Raw genomic sequence first — 23,957 nt, 5'->3', positions numbered from 1 at the left:
ATTTTCTGTCGACCAATACCGGTTGTTTTGGGAATTTACGTACCCAGACAGGTGGAACCACGCCTCGTCACTCATGATGAGCATTAGTGGATCCAAGAAACCACTGGCAACATTGCTCAACAGCCATGAACAGAAATGCACCCTCTTCTGCAGGTCAGGCTCCTTCAGTTCTTGCACAACACTTATCCGGTACGGTTTTAACTTCAGTCCCCTTAAAACACGTCTGCAACTTCTCTCACTCGCATGAACCTGTTGACTCAATCTCCTGGTTGACTTTCGAGGACTTCTTGTCATTATCTCCTCCACCTGCATCTTTAATTCAGATGTGCAGATAGATGGTCGTCTGTTCCTGGGAGCATTTTGAACCGATCCTGTACGCCGCCATTTTTAATCAATTCCTGAATGGTGCTTTTTGCTGGCACAGAACGTCCTGGAAATTTCTCCCGAAACAAATTCTTTGTTTTCACAAAAGATCCAGTGAGAATGAACCCTTCAACAATGGCAACACGCTCGGGTATCGAATACGGCATTATCACACACTGACACTCACCCGGCTTAACACAACGAGGCCTTTTTCTCAACTGGTTTCTACAAGTTTCACTGGCTGCGGCTGCACGTGACTGCTGCAGGTCACGTAAGTCGACCCGACCTCGACACGCCATCTCTTGGTAGGAAGGTAGATTATTTAAGTGTTGCCAAAAACACAGTATACCAGAATATTATGACGGGCCGGTTTTACGTGCCGCACCCTGTATTACCCTTAGCTGTAAGTTATAGATCTAGATGGAGCCTACTACTTCCAGTTTCAATAGGTTCCAACTTTCACATCATCCTTCTATTACAGCTGTAAGTTATAGATCTACTACTTCCAGTTTCAGTAGGTTCTATCTCTTACATTATTCCTCCATTATAACCAGAAGTTACAGATATACTACTTCCGAGTTCAATATTGAATTCCCATAGTTTGGAAGTTATAGTAGTTTCACAATGTGAAACAAGACTAACTTCGCACAGTTACAATTTTCATTGTCCCGACAACAACCTATTCTCAAGTGAAATAGTTTCTTTTCTCTTTAGTTAGAGTATACAAAAACGAAGTTGTGTAAAATTCATTAAGAAGTGAATTAAAATTAAAGAAATCGTGAGTTAGCACTTAATTTCTAGAACTAATGGCAATATTTGCAATTCCATGTGTTAATTTTTCAAAATTTGCAATACTCAAAATTTTCACTAAAATAAATAATAAAAGCTACACATAGACATACGCAACGCAGACGAAACCGTCAGAAGAATTATCGTATGCGGAGGTTCATTAACGGGGAAATTAATACTACTCAAAGACTTGTAAAATGTAAATGGGAAAATAGATGATAAGTTTTGTTTCGATAAAAATTCAGCGCCAGATATATTTGTTTCAACGCACTTTACGGGTATTGTTCCTTTAATTGATACTAACTGAACCTGCGCTCTCTACACAGCGCATCATTTATATGAGCATGAATCTCCTTGTTATTCCTCACATCTGTACATGGCCCTTTACAGACACAAGTGAGAAACGTCTTGATAAAAAAAAATGGCAAGAGATACCATAAAGGGGAGATTATTTGATAATTTTTGCACCGTTTGCAAGATTTGAGCCTACTTCCGGTTGGAGTTTTTAATTCATGTATGATCAGTGTTTTCTTTCTTCTTGCATGCAGTATGTAAAAGCAAATATATTTCACATACAATTAATTTTGTCAGTGATATATGGTGTTTATTGCGCAAAACACTCCAAACAATAAAGATCCAACTTAGAGTGCAGAAATGGTTATCCTTCGTTTTTCATTTTCATGTGGGCATGAAACAAATGCCTGAGAGGTATACACGCCTGTATACAATTATGCGGCGTTGGATTGTATAATGTTTAGGATATGATGCTTTAGTTTTTTCTTTTTTAATTTCAACACTTCCAGTGTACCCGTAAAAATGTAATAAAAAATAATGGGCATGGTTTTTTTTTTTTAAATATTCAATTAGAACTGGACAATCTACCCAATATTTGCAATCGATCAGTGAAAACGTCATCTTTCTAGAGCCTGTGTAGTTTCCGAGATCTCATTGTCAAAAGGATTCGCCAGAAACGTATAGTTTAAAAGAAGATGATGGCAGCACAATTCATTTGCATTTATTTTTGAAAAGTCTTATTAAAATACAAAGGCTTTGAACAATAATTTAAAAAAAAAAATAAACTTTATGAAAAAGGTGTATTTAAATAATTTATTTAAAGTACACACACTTTAAAATATTTGTTTTTGTTAAACGTGAAATCACAAATAACCGTAAATCAAAGGTTTGAAATCAAAAGTTATAGATTGGAGTTCGGCGCTTTTGTTGTTATTGTAGCATTTTAATAGATAGATTATTAAATAAATTTCTCTCGTTGTAGCCAGTGGCGAAATTACAATATCCTTTCTCCCCTCCTCTTTTTGTCCCCTAAATACCGCGAGTTTGGAAAGTTTTGCAGATTTCCTGATTAAATGTACGGTTATAAAATGTCAATTTAGGCAATTGTTAGTGTGGAATGTTCCACGTCTAGATCAAATCAGTCAAAAAATTCCTATATAAGGTTAGCCCTGCTTCCATCACCCAAGACTAATTGCTACTATGTGTTTTTTATTTCTTTTTTCGTTTCAATTTAAGCCTTAGCTAGGAATCTAATATATTAATATAATTGTCATATCTGCTGTTGTTAAAAATGAATTATTCCCTACATATACACAATTCTAAAGCTTTTTCTTACCTGCATGTGGATGCCACTTTGATGTGTAATCTTATTACGATTTCTTCCAGGTCAATGAGAAAAATTGTAGCAAATGGATGAAAACTGAAATTAAAATTCATCTCAGCAAATAGAATCTTTAGTTATTACCCAACATATCCTTCAAGGACTGTGAGTTTAAAGCTCACTTTGTGTTCTAATATTGTTACTCTTACAGTTTTCTTGTTATATGTATATAATTGATATTTCTACTGGCTTATATCTGTATAGATAAAAATGAAAGTGACTGTGACTTAATAACTCTTGAACCACCCGACCGATCTCGATCAAATTTTCAACGTAGGTGAGGTTCAAGCCTGGGATGTTTTTTTATCATTTCACTTTGACGGTGCAACTTAGGGGAGGGGGAGGTGGAGATAGGATATAAAAAAAGATTGAAAATGACCGATATTAGTGTCAAATCCATAGTTTTTGGTGTCGCTAAGATGAACAGTGACACTTCCGATGCCGTTTAAATCCAATTTTTCTTATTATAACTCAGCGAAGCTAATTGACACTAGTATATATAAAAAGAAAGAAGTAGAAATATAATTAAAATGAAAAATCATTACATGATTTAAATGTACTATTTCTCTGTTTATTTACAGAATTTGCGTCCGATATTATGGTATTAAACTTGAAGGAGTTCTGTCATCAGTTCCTGAAAACTGGGCGCCCATGTAATTATCACACTTGTGGAAATCTTCATGAGGTACTTGTGCATTCATGTTTTTATACATATGTAACTGTGTGCAGAGGTATCTATTTCTGTATAACTTTTGGGGGGAAGGGGGCACATGTAGGTATATGTGTTCCGCTGTCAGATATCGAAGCAAGTATATCCAGATCCTGGAAGCTAAACCAAACTTTGCTTCCTCCAGGATCGGGGCCCATGACTGTATATTATTAAACAAGGAAAATTCCGGTGAATGGAATATTTTGTAGTGCCTAGAAGTGTCTTCGATGTGAACGAATAACAACTTTCAAACTCTGTTTTCAAACAAACCAGGAAAAGGTTGGGGGGCGATAGGAGAAATGTAGAAAATTTTTTACTTTTATACAGCTGGTGAATTTTACAAGATATTCGTCGTGCCTGTCCAGCGCACGCACAAGCTGGTAGGAAACGTAGACACTACTTGTCTTATCAACTAAGGCTGTTTGATATTTAAGAAAAAATGTAATAGCTTTTGTGATGACAATGTATTTGTGGTATTTAGAGAGTGAATTTCTAAATATTTTGATCTATAATGATGAACAAAATTATAGGAGGAATGACGGTGGTGACATAGTGTGAGCGTATTTTTCATTTGTTGAAACGAATGAAGAATACAATAAAACTTTCTAATTTAGCGTTCTTTGTTAGCATATCTGTGAAACTATGTAGATATTATCACGGTTATCAGCAGTGGTGCCCACCCCCCCTCATGTCCATGACGCACCCCCCTCAATTGTCTATCCGTAGGTGTTCTTATATGAAAAAAATTCTTTTCGATTAATTTTTACACCCTCTAAAACATATTTATATAGATTTTTAACCTCCCCCCAAATATTGCAATGACGCAGTTTGCGTCATAGCCCTCCCTTGTGGGCACCCCTGGGTTATGGACATGGTTACTTCATAATTTGCGTCTTTTGTAAATTGGACACTTTGTGTGATCTATGGGTTGATCATCTTAGACAAGGTTCACTACGAGTATATTAGTGATGGTTTCTTCCTTTCGTCCCATTGCCCGCATTCGTGCTTTGAAAGTGAGTAATGTTTCATCATGAGTAAAAAGTGGTCGCAAGAACATTAGAATTATATTAAGGGAGTTTAAAATACAATAAAGCATTTTAAGGTGGTTAGCATCTTAAAGCGGCCGCCTATTTGTGAAACACTGTAGATATAATAAGATGCTCATCCGTCCGTAAGTTGGACTTCCGGTGGATCCGTGGGTTCCGATTTTTGTCTTTACTATAATCTGGAGCCAGTTTAGTAAAGTAATATATGACATACAATTTTATGAAAACGGGAGCTAGGAAGGTGAATCAAATAAGCAAAAGCAATAATATGTAACTGAGCACGCTCGTAGAAATCCGAATTTGATCCCTTATGAAAGTTTGTGCGGTTTGTGATGTGGTTAAGCTGTAAATCCAATTTAGTATAGCATCGGAAATATTAAACTCGAAACAAATAAAAGTACGCATTCATACAATGTAAAAGGTTCTAACGTCATTACTAGATCGCATGTTGGGTTTATTCAAATGGAGACAATGTTTTATTAGAAACACTTCGCGGTCATTCGAGTTTACGTTTACTTTTTTATGTATGAAAATTTGCTTACTAAATCTCACCGCTGTATAGGAAATAGTTACTATCAACAAATTTTAGAAAATAATATGTTTGCTTTTTATATGTTTCTTTCATTTCTCTAACTCTATTTCCCATGGAACCCTGAGGTTCAATGCCACATTCACAAAAGCTCTCCAGTTACTTCTATCCTTAGCCAACTAGATCCAGTTTCTACTCTGTTTTCCTATTTGTGCGAGATCTGTTTTAATATTGTCCTCCGATTTGCACTTAGGTCTTCTTGATACTTTTCCAATTCGGTTTCTAGTTAAAATTTTGAAAGCCTTCCTAATTCCTTCCATTTTGGCTTGAGCCTCCTAGACCTAATAACCCGAAGAATGTTAGGTAAAGGGTATAAGTTAAACAGTTTTTCATTATGTAGTTTCCATCATTTTCCGTTTTCATCTCTCTTGAGAGTCCGAATATTTGCCTCAGGAATTTATTCTCAGATACTTTGTCTGCATTCTTCCTTTAAAGTAAGCGACCACATTTCGTAACCATATAACTCAACAGGCATAATTATCGTTTTATATATCTTAAGCTTCAAATTCTTAGACAGAAATCACGAAAACAAGATAGTTTGGTCTGAATAATAACACGAATTCTCGGTTTTCAGTCGACATTTAATTTCTTCTTGGGTGTAGTTTTGGCCTGTTAATATTGATCTTAGATGTTTAAAAGTATTCACCTTGTTAAAAGTATTATTTAATACTTTAATCTATTCATAATTTGCAGTATTACGGTTTCTGAGTTTCCATGTATTTACTTTTCTTTGCATTTACTTCTCAAGCCATGTCTCTGGAGGCGTTTAATAAGACCTCTGCATTTCTGTCTCTTGTCCTCATTTCATCCCCAATCAGATTTATATCATCCGTTTAAGCCATAACCTGGTGAGTGCCATTCAGTCTTCCCGGTGGGGAGACTTTGTCGAAATGGTGTAACAGCTTTTTCAGGCCAGTCATCCAGAGTGAGTTTTTTCCTGGATTCTCCTCATTCACGCCAGGTAAATGCCGGGAGGTACATAACATAAAGATCCCAGGCTGATTTCTTCCTTCCCCATTCCCTAAATAGTGTGCTCACCGAGGAACGTCGTCATTCCTCATACAAGACAGGCTTAAGGCCATAGATGCCGGTAAAACCCAGAAATATGTATAAATATATAACCATTCAGCTCTACGCCGTGATTGCTATCTTTGATTTTCCTTATAGCATATTCCAGAACAAAATTGAATAATGATGGCGACAACGTTTGTCTATATTTTAGGCCATTCTCGACATGGAGCCTCGAGCACAAGTATTTTTCTTCGTGGACTTGAATTTGGGATTCATTTAAACATATTTTAATTAATCTCATTAACGTTTTTTGGTATATCAAATTCGGTTAGAATGTTGTACAATTTTTCCCTTGTAATTGAGTCGTAGGCCTTCCTTAAATCAATAAATAGTTTAATGTACCGGTTTGTTGTATTCTCATTTATTTTCGAGTACTTCACGAATGGTAAATACTGGTCGGTAGTTGATTGATTTTGTCTAAATCGGCACTGATAATCTTCCAATAATTTCATCTTCGTGTTGAGTCAATCTTGCTAACAGAATGTTTGAGAAGATGTAGGGTCTTGACAAAAGAAAAATACCTCGATAATTATTATAATCAATCTGTCGTCTTTTTTGTGAATTGGAACAATGATTGTTTCTTTCCAGTCTTGTGGTAATTCTTTCTTGTTCCAGGTAAAGAAAAAGAGTTTATGTATCTCTCTTCATAATTTGCCACCTCCAACTAAAATTAACTCAACAGGAATTTTGTCTACACCCGGAGATTTGGGTTCCTTTTAATTCCTTTATAGCAATTTCTATTTCCGTTTGGTTGGGCCCTGAAATATACGGTCCTGCTGTATGCATTTCACGTGCTGCACAAATGTTATTTTGTGGCTGCATGTTGAGCAAATTATCAAAGAAATTATCCATCTATTCAAATTCTATCCGTATTAGTGAGAAATGTTCCGTCTTCTTTAATATATAAGCTCGAAGTAGATAGCCCTCCTTAAATTCGTTGTTGCCTTTATACATGTCTATAATATTTTTATTGTTATTATTATTTTCAAGTTTTTGGATTTTGTAGCCAACGCACTTTTGCCTGTTTTCTCTTCTTTGCTAGTTTAGTGCATTTTTGGTCGAATCATGGCTTGTTCCTCTGTATTTTCCCCCGTCTCTCAATTTTTCTTTTTTTAAAATGTTAATGCTATCCTTAATTTTACTTTACTAAGGAAAAGTTGGTCGAATGATGAGGGGAAAGCAAAACGGGAGAACAGTTAGAAAACCCACGGATACAGTGTTATCCACCACACACTTGTACAAGTCGAGATCGTACTTAGGACCTTCGTTAATAGAGGTGATCGCTCAATCATTGACCCACCGTACCTACTCTTTAACTATAATTGCAAATTAATTATGAGTTGTTAGTTTGTATGCTAGAATGATTGATACATACTGTACATATACCCTGACATAAATAGACACCCACAGGGCAACACGATTTTGTGGAAACACCGAACGAGTGCGAACGGCTAATGAGTATGAGTTTAAATAGACGGTAGTGTGAGAGCGTGCAGTTCAGCAAGTAGCACCATGGCATGGACGTGACTGTTAGGAGGTAAAAGAGTTTACCCGAGATCACATAATTAGGCATTGGAATTGTGATGGTACACGTTTCATCAGTGCTGTGTTACTTGAACCGTTTGTATTTGTTAACAGGGTTATAGTGCAGTTCAAATGAAACGAAAAGACGTCGATTGTGTACAATACGTAGATTGAAAATCGGGTCAACGGAGACCAGCTCCACGGCTGAAACATGTAGTCCGGAATGTAAGATTCATTCGTACATGTCTGCCAGTGGCATTGCAGTCGAGGTTAACAAATATCAGAAATTGTCCATCAATATTTGATAGTTTGGAAAATGTAAGGACGAGTCGCCAAAAGAAACGCATGCATACAAAACCAAAAATAACACGGAGACAATTTAACCACCACTATGCGCAACAACCCATAATACTTTAGGAACCGTGTTGCGCTCTCAGATAGAAGTCATTTTTTCAGTTTTCGGACAGTGATCGACATCAGGTGGGGAAATGATCGACATAACACGATTCACCACAATTCCACCATTCTACTTGTAATAAGGTGGGGTGAATGTCATGCTGAGGGTACAATTTGGAAAGGTGGTGGTAGTAATCTCATTGCTTGCGATGGAGACGTGAATGTTGCAAATTACATAGAAGCACTGCAAGATGGATTGATATCCTCTGAAACAGATGAACTGTCGCGTAAGGCCATGCGATTCGAGAGTGACGGAGTACTGTTCATAGGGCAAAGCTGATAACCTGTTGGAAGAAGCAAAATGGAATTCATACTCCGCCGCGACCCGGGCATGAAATCTTTAGAAAATGTTCGACGTCTTTTGCTGGATCGGCCGTACCCGAAAACAACAGTTACTTGACACTGTGTGTTAAATAGTTCATGTATACAATGCCACGTTGAGTTGAAATTTTAAGTGCTGCCAAAGAAGCCTCCACCAGAGCTAGCTCCAGCATCAGTAATGGTTCCTTCTGTGCACTGGTATGTAGCATTGCTACAGGCTCATTTTTTGGGTGTCTATTACGTCAGGATAAACAATGAGCGTGTTGAACCATGGCGTTAGTTACCCTCTGTAGTTACACATGTTACAACTTGTATACATACATAAATATAGTTTTCTAAAATAGAAATGAAATGAAAACGAAATGTTTAGTTTAACGTCCCACGAGAACCCCAAGAAAACCCACACACACACTGGGTTTGTCCACCACAAAGGTCACTTGGCGCTAGCTGGGATCGAACCAGGGACCTCATGCAACAGAGGTAAACCTTCTACCACTGAGCCACCGCGGTCCTATTTCTAAAAATAAAGTAAGTACATATTATGCATGTTTATGATATTAATAATAAAGGTAATTAAGAGAAAGGTGATTGGAACACTGGGACATCAAAACAATACTAAATAGTTGACATCAATCATGTTATTATATAGTCCAGCGAAAAGATATTAAGGTTCACATGAACCTAGAAAAGAGAAATGTGAGATCTAAAGAATTTGATCTATATTCTTCCTTAATATTTCACATGCGTATGTATATATAAAAACTGCTGCGAAAATTTCTATAAACTAAGACTTACAGGGACGCTAGTGTTCCGATATTATAAAATTCGGAAGAATAGACCTTTCTATGTTTAAAGTATCTGTGATTATTTGTTTAAGCGTTTCGTTTATTTTCCACAGCAGTTTGAAGAAGTGTCTTGTAAACCGCTGTTCGGAGTACGTCGGTAACAGCTTCAGGCGATACAAAGCGCAGGTTTTTTTTTTTTTTTTTTTTTTTTTTTTTTTATGTGCGGGAGCAAAAAGTTATCAGGTGTTACGTCAGATGAATACGGACAGTGAGGCATTAATTCGACATTTTTACTGAAAAAAAATTAACAGTTTGTTGTGCTGAGCGGTAACTGGCATTGTGGTAGTGAAGAATGTTGCGACGATTTGGGTTTATTTCACGCAGTTCGTTGATGACCTCTGGCCAACAAAGAAGTTGTCTACCACTCAGAATTTAGTTCTTCGATCTTCCAAAGCTTAGGTTGCCACATATCCGGTATAACCGAAGAAACAAGCAATAATTTGCTCGACAACACTCCTCGAACCAACAACTTTTGTTGGTTTCGGCTCACTTTGAACACCAAACAGTAATATTGATGTTTAGTTTTGGGTTTGTATGAATAGATTCAAGTTTTGTCCCCTTTAATGTAGTATACCAAATTTGACTTACCTCGGTTGAATTTTTGTGGACATTTCCTCTCACCAATTGATACAAGCCTGTTTTTAAGCTTCGGTCAAGTTGTGTGGGATACGATGGCTTCAAAGATTCCACGTTCAGGTGAGCATGCAAAATAATATAGATTGCTTTCATGTTAATATGGAAAGATGCCGGAACCTTACAGCATGTCACATGCCGATCTCTGCCATTTCTCGCACAGCATCAACATTACGGGTAACATCCAGGGTTGAAAAAATATTTTTTTTTCTTTTAAAAGAACAAAACATGTGTTTAAAACATGAAAAGGATGTTCAAAATGCTTTAAACGTGTTTTAAAACACACATGAAAAAAAAGTTTTAAACATTTTGAACAGTTTAAAACATGATTTTAAACATATATTTCAAAATCGTGTAACAACTTATTTGTTCTCTTGAACAAGATTTTTGCTCTTTACTTGCAACCGACCTTTTCATTTATTTTATCCTGGTTAAGGTCAGGGGCGGATCCAGGACGGACTTGTGGGGGGAAGGAGTTGTCTTACTACTACTTAGAGCTACTTTTAAGAGCTCTAAACTCTGGGATGAGTTTTATTTATATATAAAATAAGAAAGTTTCCTCTTCTGGGGGGGATCACCCCGATCCCCCTTGGATCCGCCACTGGTTAAGGTCACACTGTTGGGTACAGATATTTCAGTATAGATTAGTAATTCTAAACTTCTTTCATATCACGACCCCCCTTTTTATTACACCCTCTTGCCAGTGACTCTCATAGTACTTTTCTTGCTGGTAATAAGCCTTTTAGGTAGATTTTAAAATCTACCTACTATGGAGATTTCACACAATCTATCAACAACATGGTGAAATAAAAATCCTCATCATCTTTATGTGTTGAGAACATGTTGAGGGAGAATGATTAAATAGGAAGTGGGCTGACACATCAGATGGTGCTATCAAGCATCATGGCGGCCATCTTTGGTATTCGAAATTCCAAATGAAAAGGGAGTCATGTTACATGTTTTAAGGCTAGAATTTTACCAGAAATACGCTTGTGCAATTATGTTAGCCCTAAAACAAGTCATTTCGAAATTAATTTGCTTCTGAAAGTTTCCTAATTATGCCCTTAGGGGCCAAGCGCGCATTTCGTGGAGGGGATGAGATTTTAGTTGCAAAATTTGATTACTATTTTTTCGAAATAAATTTTCGAAAAGTATTATAATGAACTGTAGAATATTTTCTGCAAGATTGGTTGTTTCTTAAGTCAATAATTTAGTAAAGTAAAGTAATATTTGGGGCTTTCAGAGCAAAATGGATCCAAGTCAATTTTCAATAAAGTTCAGTTGTGCTCAGCAAATTAATTCTGTTTCAAAACGTAATATCTTCGCAGTCAAGACTCCAAAATAAATGTAGCTAAAACCACGTGAAAGGGCGTAGGATAGTTTCATATGGCAGCCGCTAGACAGGGCCCTCAGTGGGCGGCCGGCTCCATCTCCAGCCTGAATTTCAGATTTTGGGAACAGTAAGGTAGTTTTAGAAATCTTTTGATAAGCAAAGTCCAACAGAACAAGCTTGAGGTCCTTACACCGAATAAATACGGAGGAAATACAGATGATCAAAACTGGAAACTTACTTAGGCCTAAGTTCCAGAATTTTAAGCAGGCCCGAATATATATGCCTACAGCTCCTTACGGCCGGTGGAAATGAATTATAACTGATCAAAATCTGTATTCATTCGGTGTAAAGACTTCAATTCTTTTCTGTTGAACTTTGCTCGGCAAAAGGTTTCTAAATGTACACTACTATCCCCAAAAATCTGAAATCCAGGATAGTGGGCGGATGAACTCTAAACGGACGCCCCTGTCTAGCAGAAATCATATAAAACTCTAGATTGCACCTTGTTACGTAGTTTCTCTTGCTTTCATTTCGGATTCGTGGTTGCGAAGACCACATGACATTTTCCGTCGGTGTATTGTTTTTGACACATCCTGCAATTATTTAACGTAATTATGCATCATTGATTATGGCATGCGGAGCTTGACTTGTTAATCATTCCCACACTGCAGCGCACACAATATAATGTTAATATCTTAAATTTATGAGCAAAGAGGGCCACATTAGCCCCTCTGTTCTCCGGTCCATCAACTACCTTGTCTAGCGATTGTCCTATGAAACTTTGGCCCACACCCTTTCACGTAGGTTTTGTTTCGGACTCTTGACTACGAAGACACTACGTTTGCTGAGCAAACATGAACCTTTCTGAAAATGGAGTTGGATCCGTTGTGCTCTAAACGTCCCATATATTTATTTATTTATTTATTTATTAAAAAAAAAAAAAAAAAAGCCAAATTTATCCTAAAACCCAACTTTGTTCGAAACGCATAAAATTAGTTTGTTTAGTTTGATTGATTACAGTTTTGCATCAGTAACAAGGATATGAGACAGGGCTTATTGTTTAAAGTGGGATCCGAACCACTAATTTTGAAATTTTACGTCGGACCGTACTCAAAATCAGACCAAAAATTGCGCCCTGTAGCGAGGTGCATACATGCACACAGGAACAAATGTAGATCAAGTCGTCCCTAGAGACTCACTGACGTTCGACAATAATATGACTATAAGTATCACGCTTTAATGGTTAGTTACGCGGCTGACTAGCATACCTTACGCTTTCTCTCCTGGTCCCTTCATACAAGCTATGCCAGGGTGTAAAGTTTTTAAGAAAATTTAGAACGGAGCTGGAGAGAGGGGCGAAATAAAATTTTCATAATATAATGAAAAGATATTGGTGATACAAAGTTAATTCTTAACTGAAGTTCCCAGTTGCATCTCAACCACATCACTGACGTTAGAATCATCAAAATCAATTTTCAGATCAACACTTTTACCATCTGTTTGGGTTCCAGTTTTTTCACAGCATTGCATTTTTCATAATGATTATTCATTCTTTGAACTAAATCAGCTATTTCTTTCTTACACGTTTTGCAACGAGCTCGTATGGTCGTTTTCTTATCTGATGGAGTTTGAGTTACTTTAATGCTCCAAATGATGTCCTTTTTTCTGCCCGTAAAATTCATGTTAAACGATTCCAAGTTGTACGAAGACAGAGAACCAACATGTACTGTATCGACGAATACCTACGATATTTTAATTTCAGAACCGCAACTTAGCAAAGAACCCTTTGTTTGCTTTTTGAATACAAGACAAAAACTTGTTTTCGTGATAATCCTTTTATTTGTTTTTTAATATCAGTTCTACAAGTAGTCCAACTTCGACTACGACACTTTCTCGCAAGTTAACTGATAAACATTTCAATAATATAATAAACCTTAAAAATAAGGGAGAAAAAGAGAGGAAATGAATTGTAGATTGACCTGCTGAAGCCACGAGAAATCAAAATATTCACACGAGAAGAAAATAGTCTTCTGAATGGGGAGCACTTTCTGACAATTTTCTTTCTCTGGCATTTTTTTTTCTTTTTTTTCTTTTTTTTTTACAAAAATAAAATAAAAATAAACGTTTAAAACGTATATAAAATTTGTTTTAAACAAAATTATATCTTCAAAACAAGTTTTAGTCTTTTGTTTCAAACATTTTGTTTCAAACAAAACCCTGGTAACAACATTCACGAAATTCATCACTTAGAAATGTGCAACCTCCCTCAAATTCGAAAAACCAATTGTCTACAGTCCTGTTGGATGGTGCTTCAGCCCAAAAGGAAAATGGAGTCGCTCGATGCATTGTATTTGTATTAAACTACATTTGAAATCATAAAAAATCATTGCCGGATATTATTCACGATAAATTTCCACTTCTCTCTCCTAATTTTATAAAGGAAGGTCTATTCTTCGGAATTTTATAATATCGGACCACTAGCGCCACAATACATAAGTAGTACTTTGCAGAAACTTTTCCAACAGTCCTTACATATATATATATATAGAGAGAGAGAGAGAGAGATAGATAGATGGATAGATAATATTGCGTTGTTTTGACCATTGTTTTTGTGTAACACTTTTTTTTCTTTCTTTTCAGTTTTCAGCTGAGCATTGGAACCAAATAAATAACTCACCCTTAGAAAAAATATTGGAATTTATGCCTGTGGTGCAATCTAAGTACTGTTATTGGTTGTATAGAAGGATTGCAAAATATTGTCTTCGCAAAGTTACTGAAAGTAAAGATAGTGAAAAACTGGAGAGAATTTTAAAACAGCTTCTCGAGACTAATACACATAGTAACTTTGTTTGGATCTCTGCAATAGATGCATTAAGTGTATGTTGTCTAAATAATGAAGACTTAATAGTCAGAATATTTAAGTTTCTTGAAGCAAAAAATGTTGAGTTTCTATGGAGGAGAATTAATGTTTTCCTTGACTATGCATTGCGGTTTGATAATAATAGGAATAAATTTGATATTTTGAATGACGCCGCTGCGCAAGCAGTCATGACGCAAAGCTTTCCGTTGCATATTCTGGGTCGAGTAATCGAGACTGCAGTGTTGGACTCGAATATACGTATTGAAGTTTACAACCTTCTTATGAAGCTTCCGATTTCAGTTGTGGGAAATCTACCACCTCAGTTATTTTTGAATTATTTGTCGTGCCTTGAGCAGAGTCATTATCTAGATTTAGTGCGAGATCTCAGATGGAAATTCAGCAGTGTTCTTTTTCCAAGTCAAAATTCTGAAGTTATAAATGAATATAATTTTACCAAAAATAACGTAGAAGACAGATGGAGAGAAGGAGTTCGTGAAAGATATCATGATCCAGGATTACGTTTTATACAGAACGATTCATGGCCCCAGCGAGATTCATTTCCTCAACGTGTACGTCCACACGGAACATTGGAATGTATAAACTCAAACGAAATGTTTCCAAAGCAAGAACAAAGTATGAACAGATACTATCATGCCGCACGACCACCAATATCGCGGTCTCCAAATTTTGTAGAACATTTCTCTGATGGTAGTGAAAGGCAATATTCAGTGCATCAAATGAGGGAACCTAGCATAAACCGTGATCTGTCACACAATATTGCATTTATAACGAAACGTCTACAGAATTTCGTTTTGCATGGACAATGGTCGATGCTAGTTGATGAAGTGAAAAGATATTTACGAAATTCGAGTATGAAAGACATGATAGCATTTCTTGTGCATGATAGCTTAGATGTTTACAGCCAAGATGTACGAGGCCGTTACTGTAAACTGTTGAAACATGCAAGTAAGTATTATGTTTCTCACTCTTATAAAATGTGTCAATAAAGACCCAGCGTTAGGATAAGGAAGATGTGACAGAAAATGGTTAAATGTAACAGGGAAATAAAGAGAAGGGTGAAACCAAACCCGTATTTTACACCCCTGGTCCCAAAGATTTTTTTTTCGTATTCAGATATGTGTTAGCAAAAACAATAATAATAATAAAAAAAAAAAAAAAACTAATCGACAAAATATTACAGTTTCTCTTTAGGATACAAATGAAAGCAAAAATCACTAAAACTATTAAATAATAGTCTATATAGAAAATATAACACAAGTTAGTTTCCAAGTATAGGTAATCAGTTTTCAGCATAGAGCACCCTCAGATTTCTATCTCGTGAACAGCTTTTTTTCCCCCTCCACATACCAAACTAAACGATTTCTTAAGTGCCGTCCTGGGCCTGTGCATAAATACAGGCCTGAATGGAGCGAAAAGAAAATTAGTTTTTGAAAATCAAAACTTTTCAGAAGCTCTTCAAGAGACCTAAGGTTGCCCAAAATTAGGAAGCTTCAGGCTATTTTGGGAACTGTATTAATAGGATGACTGCCATGGGTAATGTGTATGCGATACAAAGGACCAGATAATATATTATTTTCAAAATTTTGTCATTAGAAGTATCAAACACAAGAAATTTACAAACAAGCGAAATAACCGTTAATGTGGCAATTTAAATTTGGGGCCCACTCTTGTGCATCGTGGTCGGGAGTATATTTACAACACCAAGACATTGAGATTTATATTTGTCTCTCAGAGCTTTTTGCGGAACTGACATCCAATTGTAAATTGTATATAACCTCTTTACTGTAAATGACATTAATACGAAGACGTCATTCATTTTTGGTTCTTACAAATCTTTAAAAGCTTGACTAAGGTGAGATTTTGACCACTGACACCACAGAGTCAAGTGGGCTTATTTTCATTAATTTTAACAATTAACGGATATGAATGTAGGTTTGGTTCTCATGCTTTACCATGAAAGTCACATAATAGAGAAGATTTAGCTGTTTACGTGATAATTGAAATTTGACACCCCTTTTCAACAACAAGCCTATACAAGAATTGAACCTACAGCTTAATATGTTATTACAATCACATGCATTTACAGTGGTTATGGAACCAGGACTACCTCGCTAAATGTGTGAAGTGGAAACTGAATATATTGAAATTTAAATGTGAAATTTACCTGGTTTTTGCGAAAAGTAGCTATATCTACTAGGCCTGCACGGGCCAGAATTTTTAGCCCGGGCCCGGCCCAGCCCGTAAATGTACGATGTTAGGCCGACCCGAGTCCGAAATATGTTTTAGCCTTTAAGCCCAAGCTCGTGTGATAAATGAGCCTGAAATAAGCCCGAATTAGAGAAATTTAATAATTAACATAAAATTGTATTTTTATTAACAATTAGAGGCTTAATTTTGCAGTTTAAAATCGTACATGATTCAGAGAAAACACCAAAATAAAAGTTATCGTCTATACTTACAACTATATGAATTCTCTAAAGAAAATTATCGTTTATATAAATTCCGTCTTGACTTAGCCCCGGTCCATAAACGTGGGACGTTAAACTAAATATTTCATTCCATTTCATTTAAATAAATTCTCATAAAATGGAAACATGAATACTCCAAATATTTAAAACAGAATGTCAGTGTGTGTAAATTCTTATACAAATGGATGTGTACTGAACTCACTCAGACAATCCTCAAAGCAGTTTTCCTTTTTCTTCATGCTCACCAAATTATCAATTTTCCTTTTTCTTGAACTATTGAAGTGGGAAATAGGTGCAAGTGTTGCTATTCAGTTTCGGCAACGTTTGATCCTCTTTTTACAAGTGAAAATGGGAATGTTATATTTTTGTAGAAAATTTGTGAAAGAAATGCTTCCGGTATCAGCAAAAGAAAGAAATAATAACAAGAGAGCTAAAACTAAAGTATAAACTGACATTATCTTGAAGAAAAAGAAAAAAGCAAGACAGCTTATTCTGAATGCTTTTGTTTCTTTAATTCAGTGTAAGAAGCAGTATTTTCACTCTCAGACAAGCTAAGATGTTTATTTTTGTTACGTTTAGTTTTTTTCTCTCTACTACACAGTTAGTTTTCTCTCAATTGCACAATGACGCGTTTTTAGTGTGAGCGTCTCAAGTTACAAATTTAGATGTGCTTTAACCCTTAACTGGTATGGTGATTTTGTTACATAACTGGTGTGGTATGGGTTAGAAAGACCCATATATTTTTATTAATTTTCTATAATTTCAGAGTAACAAACTAGACCCATAATACATTTTCTCATTCTTTACTGAACATGAAAAAAACTTATTACACAAAATATTTTTTAAATGTTTCCTTTAAACAAGGAATATATCCTACAGCGATCTGACACGTACCATACCAGTTAAGGGTTAAAAGTTCTCCAGAAAGAATGATATAATAAATATCGTTGTACACACGGAAAAGAAAGTATTTGACAGTTGACAAATTTTCTTTCGCCAGTAACTCAGGAACAAATGAATTAATTTGAATCTTTTTGTTGTTATCCTTAGAATAGTTATAATCTGATAACTTGCCAAAACCAGTATTTTAATAGGTTAATTTACTGTTCAGTTATTAGGAAAAGAATTTCGTCGACTGAAGAATATTTTCTTTCGCGACTGTACAGTATATTTACAAAGTAAGGCCGGAAATGGCCCGAGAAATATGGTTGTATACTTAAAAATTTATGGCCCGAACCCGTGCTGACCTCTAATATCTTACCCCCTTCATGCAAGAGACCATCATCGTCGGGAAGAGGGCGACTTCATTAATCGTTCATTTGATAACCCTTCATCTTCATGTTCTTTGTCTCTTCCTTAATTGCAAATAACGTGGCAGGACTTACAGGTAGTTGGTAAGGTATTTGGGCAAGGATGATCAATGATCATCTTTGTCAGGTGAACGTGCGTCATCCTGACCTGCTTGTGTTTGAGTCCAGTGTTTTGTTTACTTTTTTTATATAAATAAGTGAAATACAAGAAAGTTCAAAAATATTCCGCACCGTTTTTCTATGTTCGTATTTGTTTTCGGTTGTGTCTTGTGATTCTGGTATTGATAATTTTTCTTTTTATTCCGAAGCCATGAGCTTTTATCGATGGGATGGTTGTTTGGTGCACCTCAGCCCCTTACGATAGTAGCAGGGGAGTAGCGTTAGTTCTCCGTGAGAGCGTCCTGGTGTGTTTACCCCAGTATACCTAGGTAAATATAGATATGTTGAAAGTCAAGTGTTGCTGGTCCAGTTGTTCGCTACTTTGTAATTAAAGAAAATGTCAGCTCTAAGTACTAGTTTTGATTCTAACTGTCCGAGTGGGATTAAGGGCTTGTCCCCTTTAGTGATCCATGAAGTAATTAACTACACGGTCGGGCAGGTGAAAGATATTAAGAAAATTAAGAAGTGCAGTGTGTCCCTATTTTATGACAGTGATCATTTCCCAATATTCATTCCAGATCTGCGCGTTGCTAACCTGAATCATACTCCACGCTTCAATTTAAAGCTTTCTCATTGACAGACATTTCAGCAGTTGAGTGATTTTTACTCTCCTGGTGATCTCTCTCTACCTGATTATATGCACATAGATCTGTTTAAACAGACTGTAATAGATTCTGCCCGGGGTTCCATTCCAGAATGTGGAGGCGACTGTTTGCGACAGGATAGTTCCATGGTAGTCCGAGGACATCCATTACGCTATCTGGCACGTCATCGCACTCGTAATGTTTTTAATCGGCATCTCCCTGCCGAGAACAGTTTCGCATTCTACGTGCTCGTTCCTATTAGCTTATCAATTATCGATGTGTGAAAGCTGGAAAGACTCCTACCTCTATCTCAGTATTCAGACGCCTATGACTACTGTGTGACATCATGTTCTCTCAATCAGTGGCAACAGTATTGCTCTTAGTGTGCATGCTTTAAAAGTAGATGTTATTTTGGAGACTTACCCCACTGAGATAGCCACATGCCTCTGAATCTTGACACTATTCTGACCAGTTAAATCACTTTCTTGCTCGTATCGAGCGGAACCCGTTAAATTTCCGTGGCGCAAATACTGAGAATTATATTATTTCATGCATAGCTCTCGAGTTCGACTCTGCCTTACGTAAGTCATCCAATATTGCTCCAGGGATTGATTGTATAACTTATGATACGTGAGATGTGTGGCGCTAAACGTCTGTCGTTCTTATTGTATTGTAAAGACTGTGTCGTGTACTATTCGCCGAGATGAAGTGATCCTGGCTCGATTGCATATCGAACACACACATCTCACAAGTTTTTATTGATTACGTGGCGCTAAACGTCCATATCGTAAAGACTTATTCTACTGAGTATTCGGCACAGTCTACAATGCTCAGATGTTGGAGAATGGTTAGGATTAAACTAATTTTAGTCAAGTTTTGGGGGATAATCTTAGCTTATATTTATTCGTACAGCTGAAATACGTAGCGTTCACTGCGGTTCCTGCTTATAGATTTTTCCCGTTATGTCTTACTGTCATTTCTACAGAACTTACGTCAGTTATACCATTTGGGACTATTTAATGTACAGAATGTGTCGGCCATTGGTCTCGTGATGTAGACAAGTAGCCTTGCTGCTGACGTACCCATTAAACTTCAAGAAATCAAATCAAGCTATATCTGAATAATAATGAAAGCAGATTAATTGTTTTTTTTTTTTTTTTCAGTAAATTCCTATAGATAATATTTTTTTCTAATTACTTAACATTGGTGTGAATTTACTAATTAACCTTATAATAGAAGTGTTATAGAGAGGTTGATTCATTTTGAGCTGAAGTCATGTACAATTTACTGCACATACGGAATCCATCGCCATGAAATTGCCACGAACCGGGCAACAGTATTTTGTTTGTCACCGATGCCTGTGGTATCTCGTATGATTCGGCGTTGGCATCCTCCGAAAATACACGCACACCGCGTGCGATGGACGCAGATGCTGCACATCGAGGCGATAAGAAACCGCGCCATTAAAAGAGATTTACGCTTCATGGTCGTTCGCAAGAGCAGTGCAGTGAACTCCCTTGTGGCTAAAGGGGCCGCGGTGGCTCAGTGGTAGAGCGTTCACCTCTGGTGCTAGGGGTCTCGGGTTCAAACCCTGCTCCCGCCAAGTGAACTTTGTGGTGGACAAACACCGTGTGCGTGGGTTTTCTCGGGGTTCTCCCGTTTCCTCCCACTTTCTTCATTCCACTATTTCATTCATTACTCATCATCACCGTCTCCTTTAGCCTAACCGGCATAACTGTGGGACGTAAAACTTAAATATTTCATTTTCCCTTGTGGCTAAATGGTTAGTGAACGCGCCTTTCGCATGGGAAACCCGGGAGCTCATGTGGTTTTTATTCCACGTTAAGTTGTAGGTCCATGTCTCATATAGTCTCGTTGCTGGAAGGGACTCTAAAATCAAAATCAAATCAAATCGCAAGAGCAGTGTGCACGCAATGTCATACGGCTGAACATTTTTGTTCAGGAGGCTGTACGAGCATTATCTCGCAGTTGATTGGTGGAAGTTTGTTGTCACACTTGATGTGGCGTGAATTTATCTCAGACTGGTAAAGTTCGTGCCCTTACAAAAGACCTGTTGTCGCCTAGGGCGGAAGCATGCTCTTTCGCCAGTGTCAGAGTTGTGCAAAAGTGTTCATGATTGTTACCTGTTTTTCGTACAAAGACAAACTGTGTCTCCGAAAGGTGGAATGAAACGTCAAAATCAATGCTGCGTACTACCAGGCTCATGTCCTAACTGAATATACCAGCATGAGTTCCGAGCACACTACGAACAAGATGTGAACCAGGTTGAACTGTGCCAAGACAATGCATTCAGCCACACGAGAAAACCGCTAGAATTCCATTGCCGTATGGAGCAGGAAACTGGATTTCGGTAGTTCTCTTCTTTGACGTCCCTGTCAAGAGTCGAGATACCAGCCCAATGGAATATTGTGCTTTCCAATTCCTCAAACGGCATCTGTGCCATCGACGAGTCCGCACCCTCTCTGGCCTCTATAAAGCCTATAAAGAGGAATTTGATGTAATACACATGGTTCATCTTCAACAGAATCTCCTTCAATAGAAATTCCGATGCCAGGCAATAATCAGTAGAAATGGCTTGCAGATTGAACACAACCAGTGATGGAAACCCGAAATTTCTTTGGTAAGTGGCACATTCGAATTCGGCTCAATATAAATAAACCAACCTCTAGTAGCTATTCAGTAGCTTTTTCTTCCCTTGGTACTTGACTTTGAAACTTATTGGAGAATGTTGGCGGCAAGGTATCGCAAATGACACGACAAGACGAACCATGAAGACAAATCAGAATACCTTAAAGTAAATTTACATTGCTAGGTGTACACTGAGTTTATAAACTGGAAAATAGATGTAAAGACTCTCATGTGTATACCATTGATTTTTTTTTTTTTAAATAAGGGCAAAGGAATATCTGAATACAGGTATTTGATGGTACTAGTTATCTTTTCTGAACGTGGATAAATATGCATGGAATACTCAAGGAACTGAACGCTGCGCGTTGGATTAGTAGATTTTCGGTGAAACATTGTGTGAAGATTCCACCTTGGCTTGGCTAGTCAAAATTCCTTCTGCCTCATTTTCAAACTAAAACACAACTTGCATGAGATGTTACTCAAACGCTACGAGGCTTTGTGCTTCGTGATTTTAGCCCGAATTTCATTTTATTTATTTATTTTTATTTTTCAAACCAGTGGTGGCCAAAGTTAAGCCAAACGCTGCATCACCAAGCGTTTTCAGTTTTATTAATTTTTCATTTATAAATTTTTTTGTAAACAGCCTGAAGTTTCTTAATTTTTGGTAGCGTTTTGCTTTTACGGAACACAAATATCTAGCATAGGGCTGAATGTTTTTGGAGAGATTAGTTGTACACAAGGATGAAGTTTACACCTAAAGCGTTTTCAGTTTGATATGTTTTAATTTTTTTAAAATGAAATATTCAACATAGCCGGGAATTTTGTGTTTTGTGGACACCTTGAATCCCTTCGGAATGTCCACAGATCATGACCTAGGAGGAAGAAACCGTGGGACAGCTCGGTTTGTCTTTTTATCGCTACACCATAATGAACAAATGTATAATATAGGAAAAATATACAGGAAAATATTTTGTATAGAACAGTGTTAGGACACTATACTGATCCATATTGTATTTATGTCGATATAAAAAGTGTCGTATTTATGTGTGTTATTTCACTTTATTTTTCATCAGTTTCATACATTTTAATTAATAATTAAATCATCATTTAAACATCTAGCAGTGTGCTTTGTGTGGTAGAGGATAATACAGATTATGATAAATGTAAAGTAATGAAAATTAAATAATAGATGCTATGAAAAAGTGGAAGTTAACTCCTAGACACGTGCATGACATTTGCATATAACAAAGATACAGTATTATTCCCATAAACATGCATTCCTCTGAACCTCTTTAGCTTCGAGAATTTAATAAAACAGTTTCCTGTTAGATAGTATGCTCATCCTTCCGTTTTATGGGCCTCGATTAACAGATTTCGAAAGCAACGGACAAAATCTGGAACAGTCCATTCTATTGGAAGTCCTGTAAAACTTGAATATACTGTATTATAGTGTATATTTTCAGTTTGAAAGTCCTGATTTTAAACTTAAAAAATATGTTGAATTTACTGTATAATAGTTTATATGCACAATGTACAGTTATTTTACACTGTCAGATTGGATAGCGTGCGTTTCATAATGTAATTATGGATATTAGCCACTGCAGATTTAAGATCGGAACTTACTGACAATAGGCAACATCGGACTGCTGTTATCTCCTTTTAGCCTTGTAATACGTAAGATGAGTGTATTTGCATTTAAGCAAAGTAATTGTAATATATAGATGAAGGTTTTTTTTTAATAAACTTAAACTTACTTTCTCTTTGAAAATGATTGTTTAATTATGAGTCAAATATTTTTTTATTTATTTTATTTCTTCATTTATTTTCAAAAAGTTTGAAGACTTTAACAGTTGTCTTCAACATTTTATTTGGTTAATTGTTACTGTTTTTGTTTTCATTAGCTGGTTCCATGACGAACAGGCATCTGAGTCCAGAAATGCACGAAATACTTGCCACAGTTGGAACGAATTTAATATTGAGTCTTATTGGATGTGCAAAACCTCGTTGGCGGGAAGCGTTTTTAATTTTTTGCACTATGAAGCATTTTAATATGCATCCACTACATGGAGTGGTAGGTTTTTATAATTTTTATAATATATTATATTATATATTTGTGTGTGTGTATGTTTGTGTGTGTCCAAAATTAAAATGACAAACGGAAAATCAGATACTGAAAGACGTAAGAACGCAGTGATATTCCATGGTTGTCTGAGAGTATACAACAATGTACCGAAACGTGTAATGCCTGTAGTACAACCGTGACTATAGGGTACATGAGAATCTGATGTTCGAGGCCTTCCCCGCTGATCTAATGGCTAGCGCGTGGATCCGAGTTCGATTCCCTGTGGCATAGCAGTTTAATTTGATAACTTTCACTTTCAGTAATCATCCGTCTGCTTTAGCCTAAAAGGACGTAACCATGGGACGTTGAAACACGATTTTCCTGGTGAGCTTGTATATTCGGTATTAGGGATGTATCCCTGGAACTTTAAGGAGGGGGGTGATGAGCTGTAAATCTCCCCTTGAAGGCGTTCCGTACATGTTAAATAGGG

At 36.6% G+C, this 23,957-nt stretch overlaps 1 protein-coding gene across 2 annotated transcripts in view; it reads left to right on the top strand.

Annotated features, from left to right (window-relative positions):
- Nucleotides 1–23,957, top strand: part of LOC145690164 (uncharacterized) — a 165,102-nt gene that overhangs the window by 82,085 nt on the left and 59,060 nt on the right. For both annotated transcript variants that reach the window (XM_081764789.1, XM_081764799.1), the window contains 3 exons: nt 3,409–3,512; nt 13,995–15,180; nt 23,307–23,476. In XM_081764789.1, the coding sequence (XP_081620915.1) occupies nt 3,409–3,512; nt 13,995–15,180; nt 23,307–23,476 (1,460 nt within the window). The remainder of the gene's footprint in view (nt 1–3,408; nt 3,513–13,994; nt 15,181–23,306; nt 23,477–23,957) is intronic.

Source organism: Thermobia domestica, chromosome 1, assembly GCF_964235325.1.
Source record: "Thermobia domestica chromosome 1, izTheDome1.hap1.1, whole genome shotgun sequence".
Classification (NCBI taxonomy): Eukaryota; Metazoa; Arthropoda; class Insecta; order Zygentoma; family Lepismatidae; genus Thermobia; species Thermobia domestica.
Note: the sequence above shows the minus strand (reverse complement) of the source record. Positions and strands in the feature narration are given on the sequence as shown.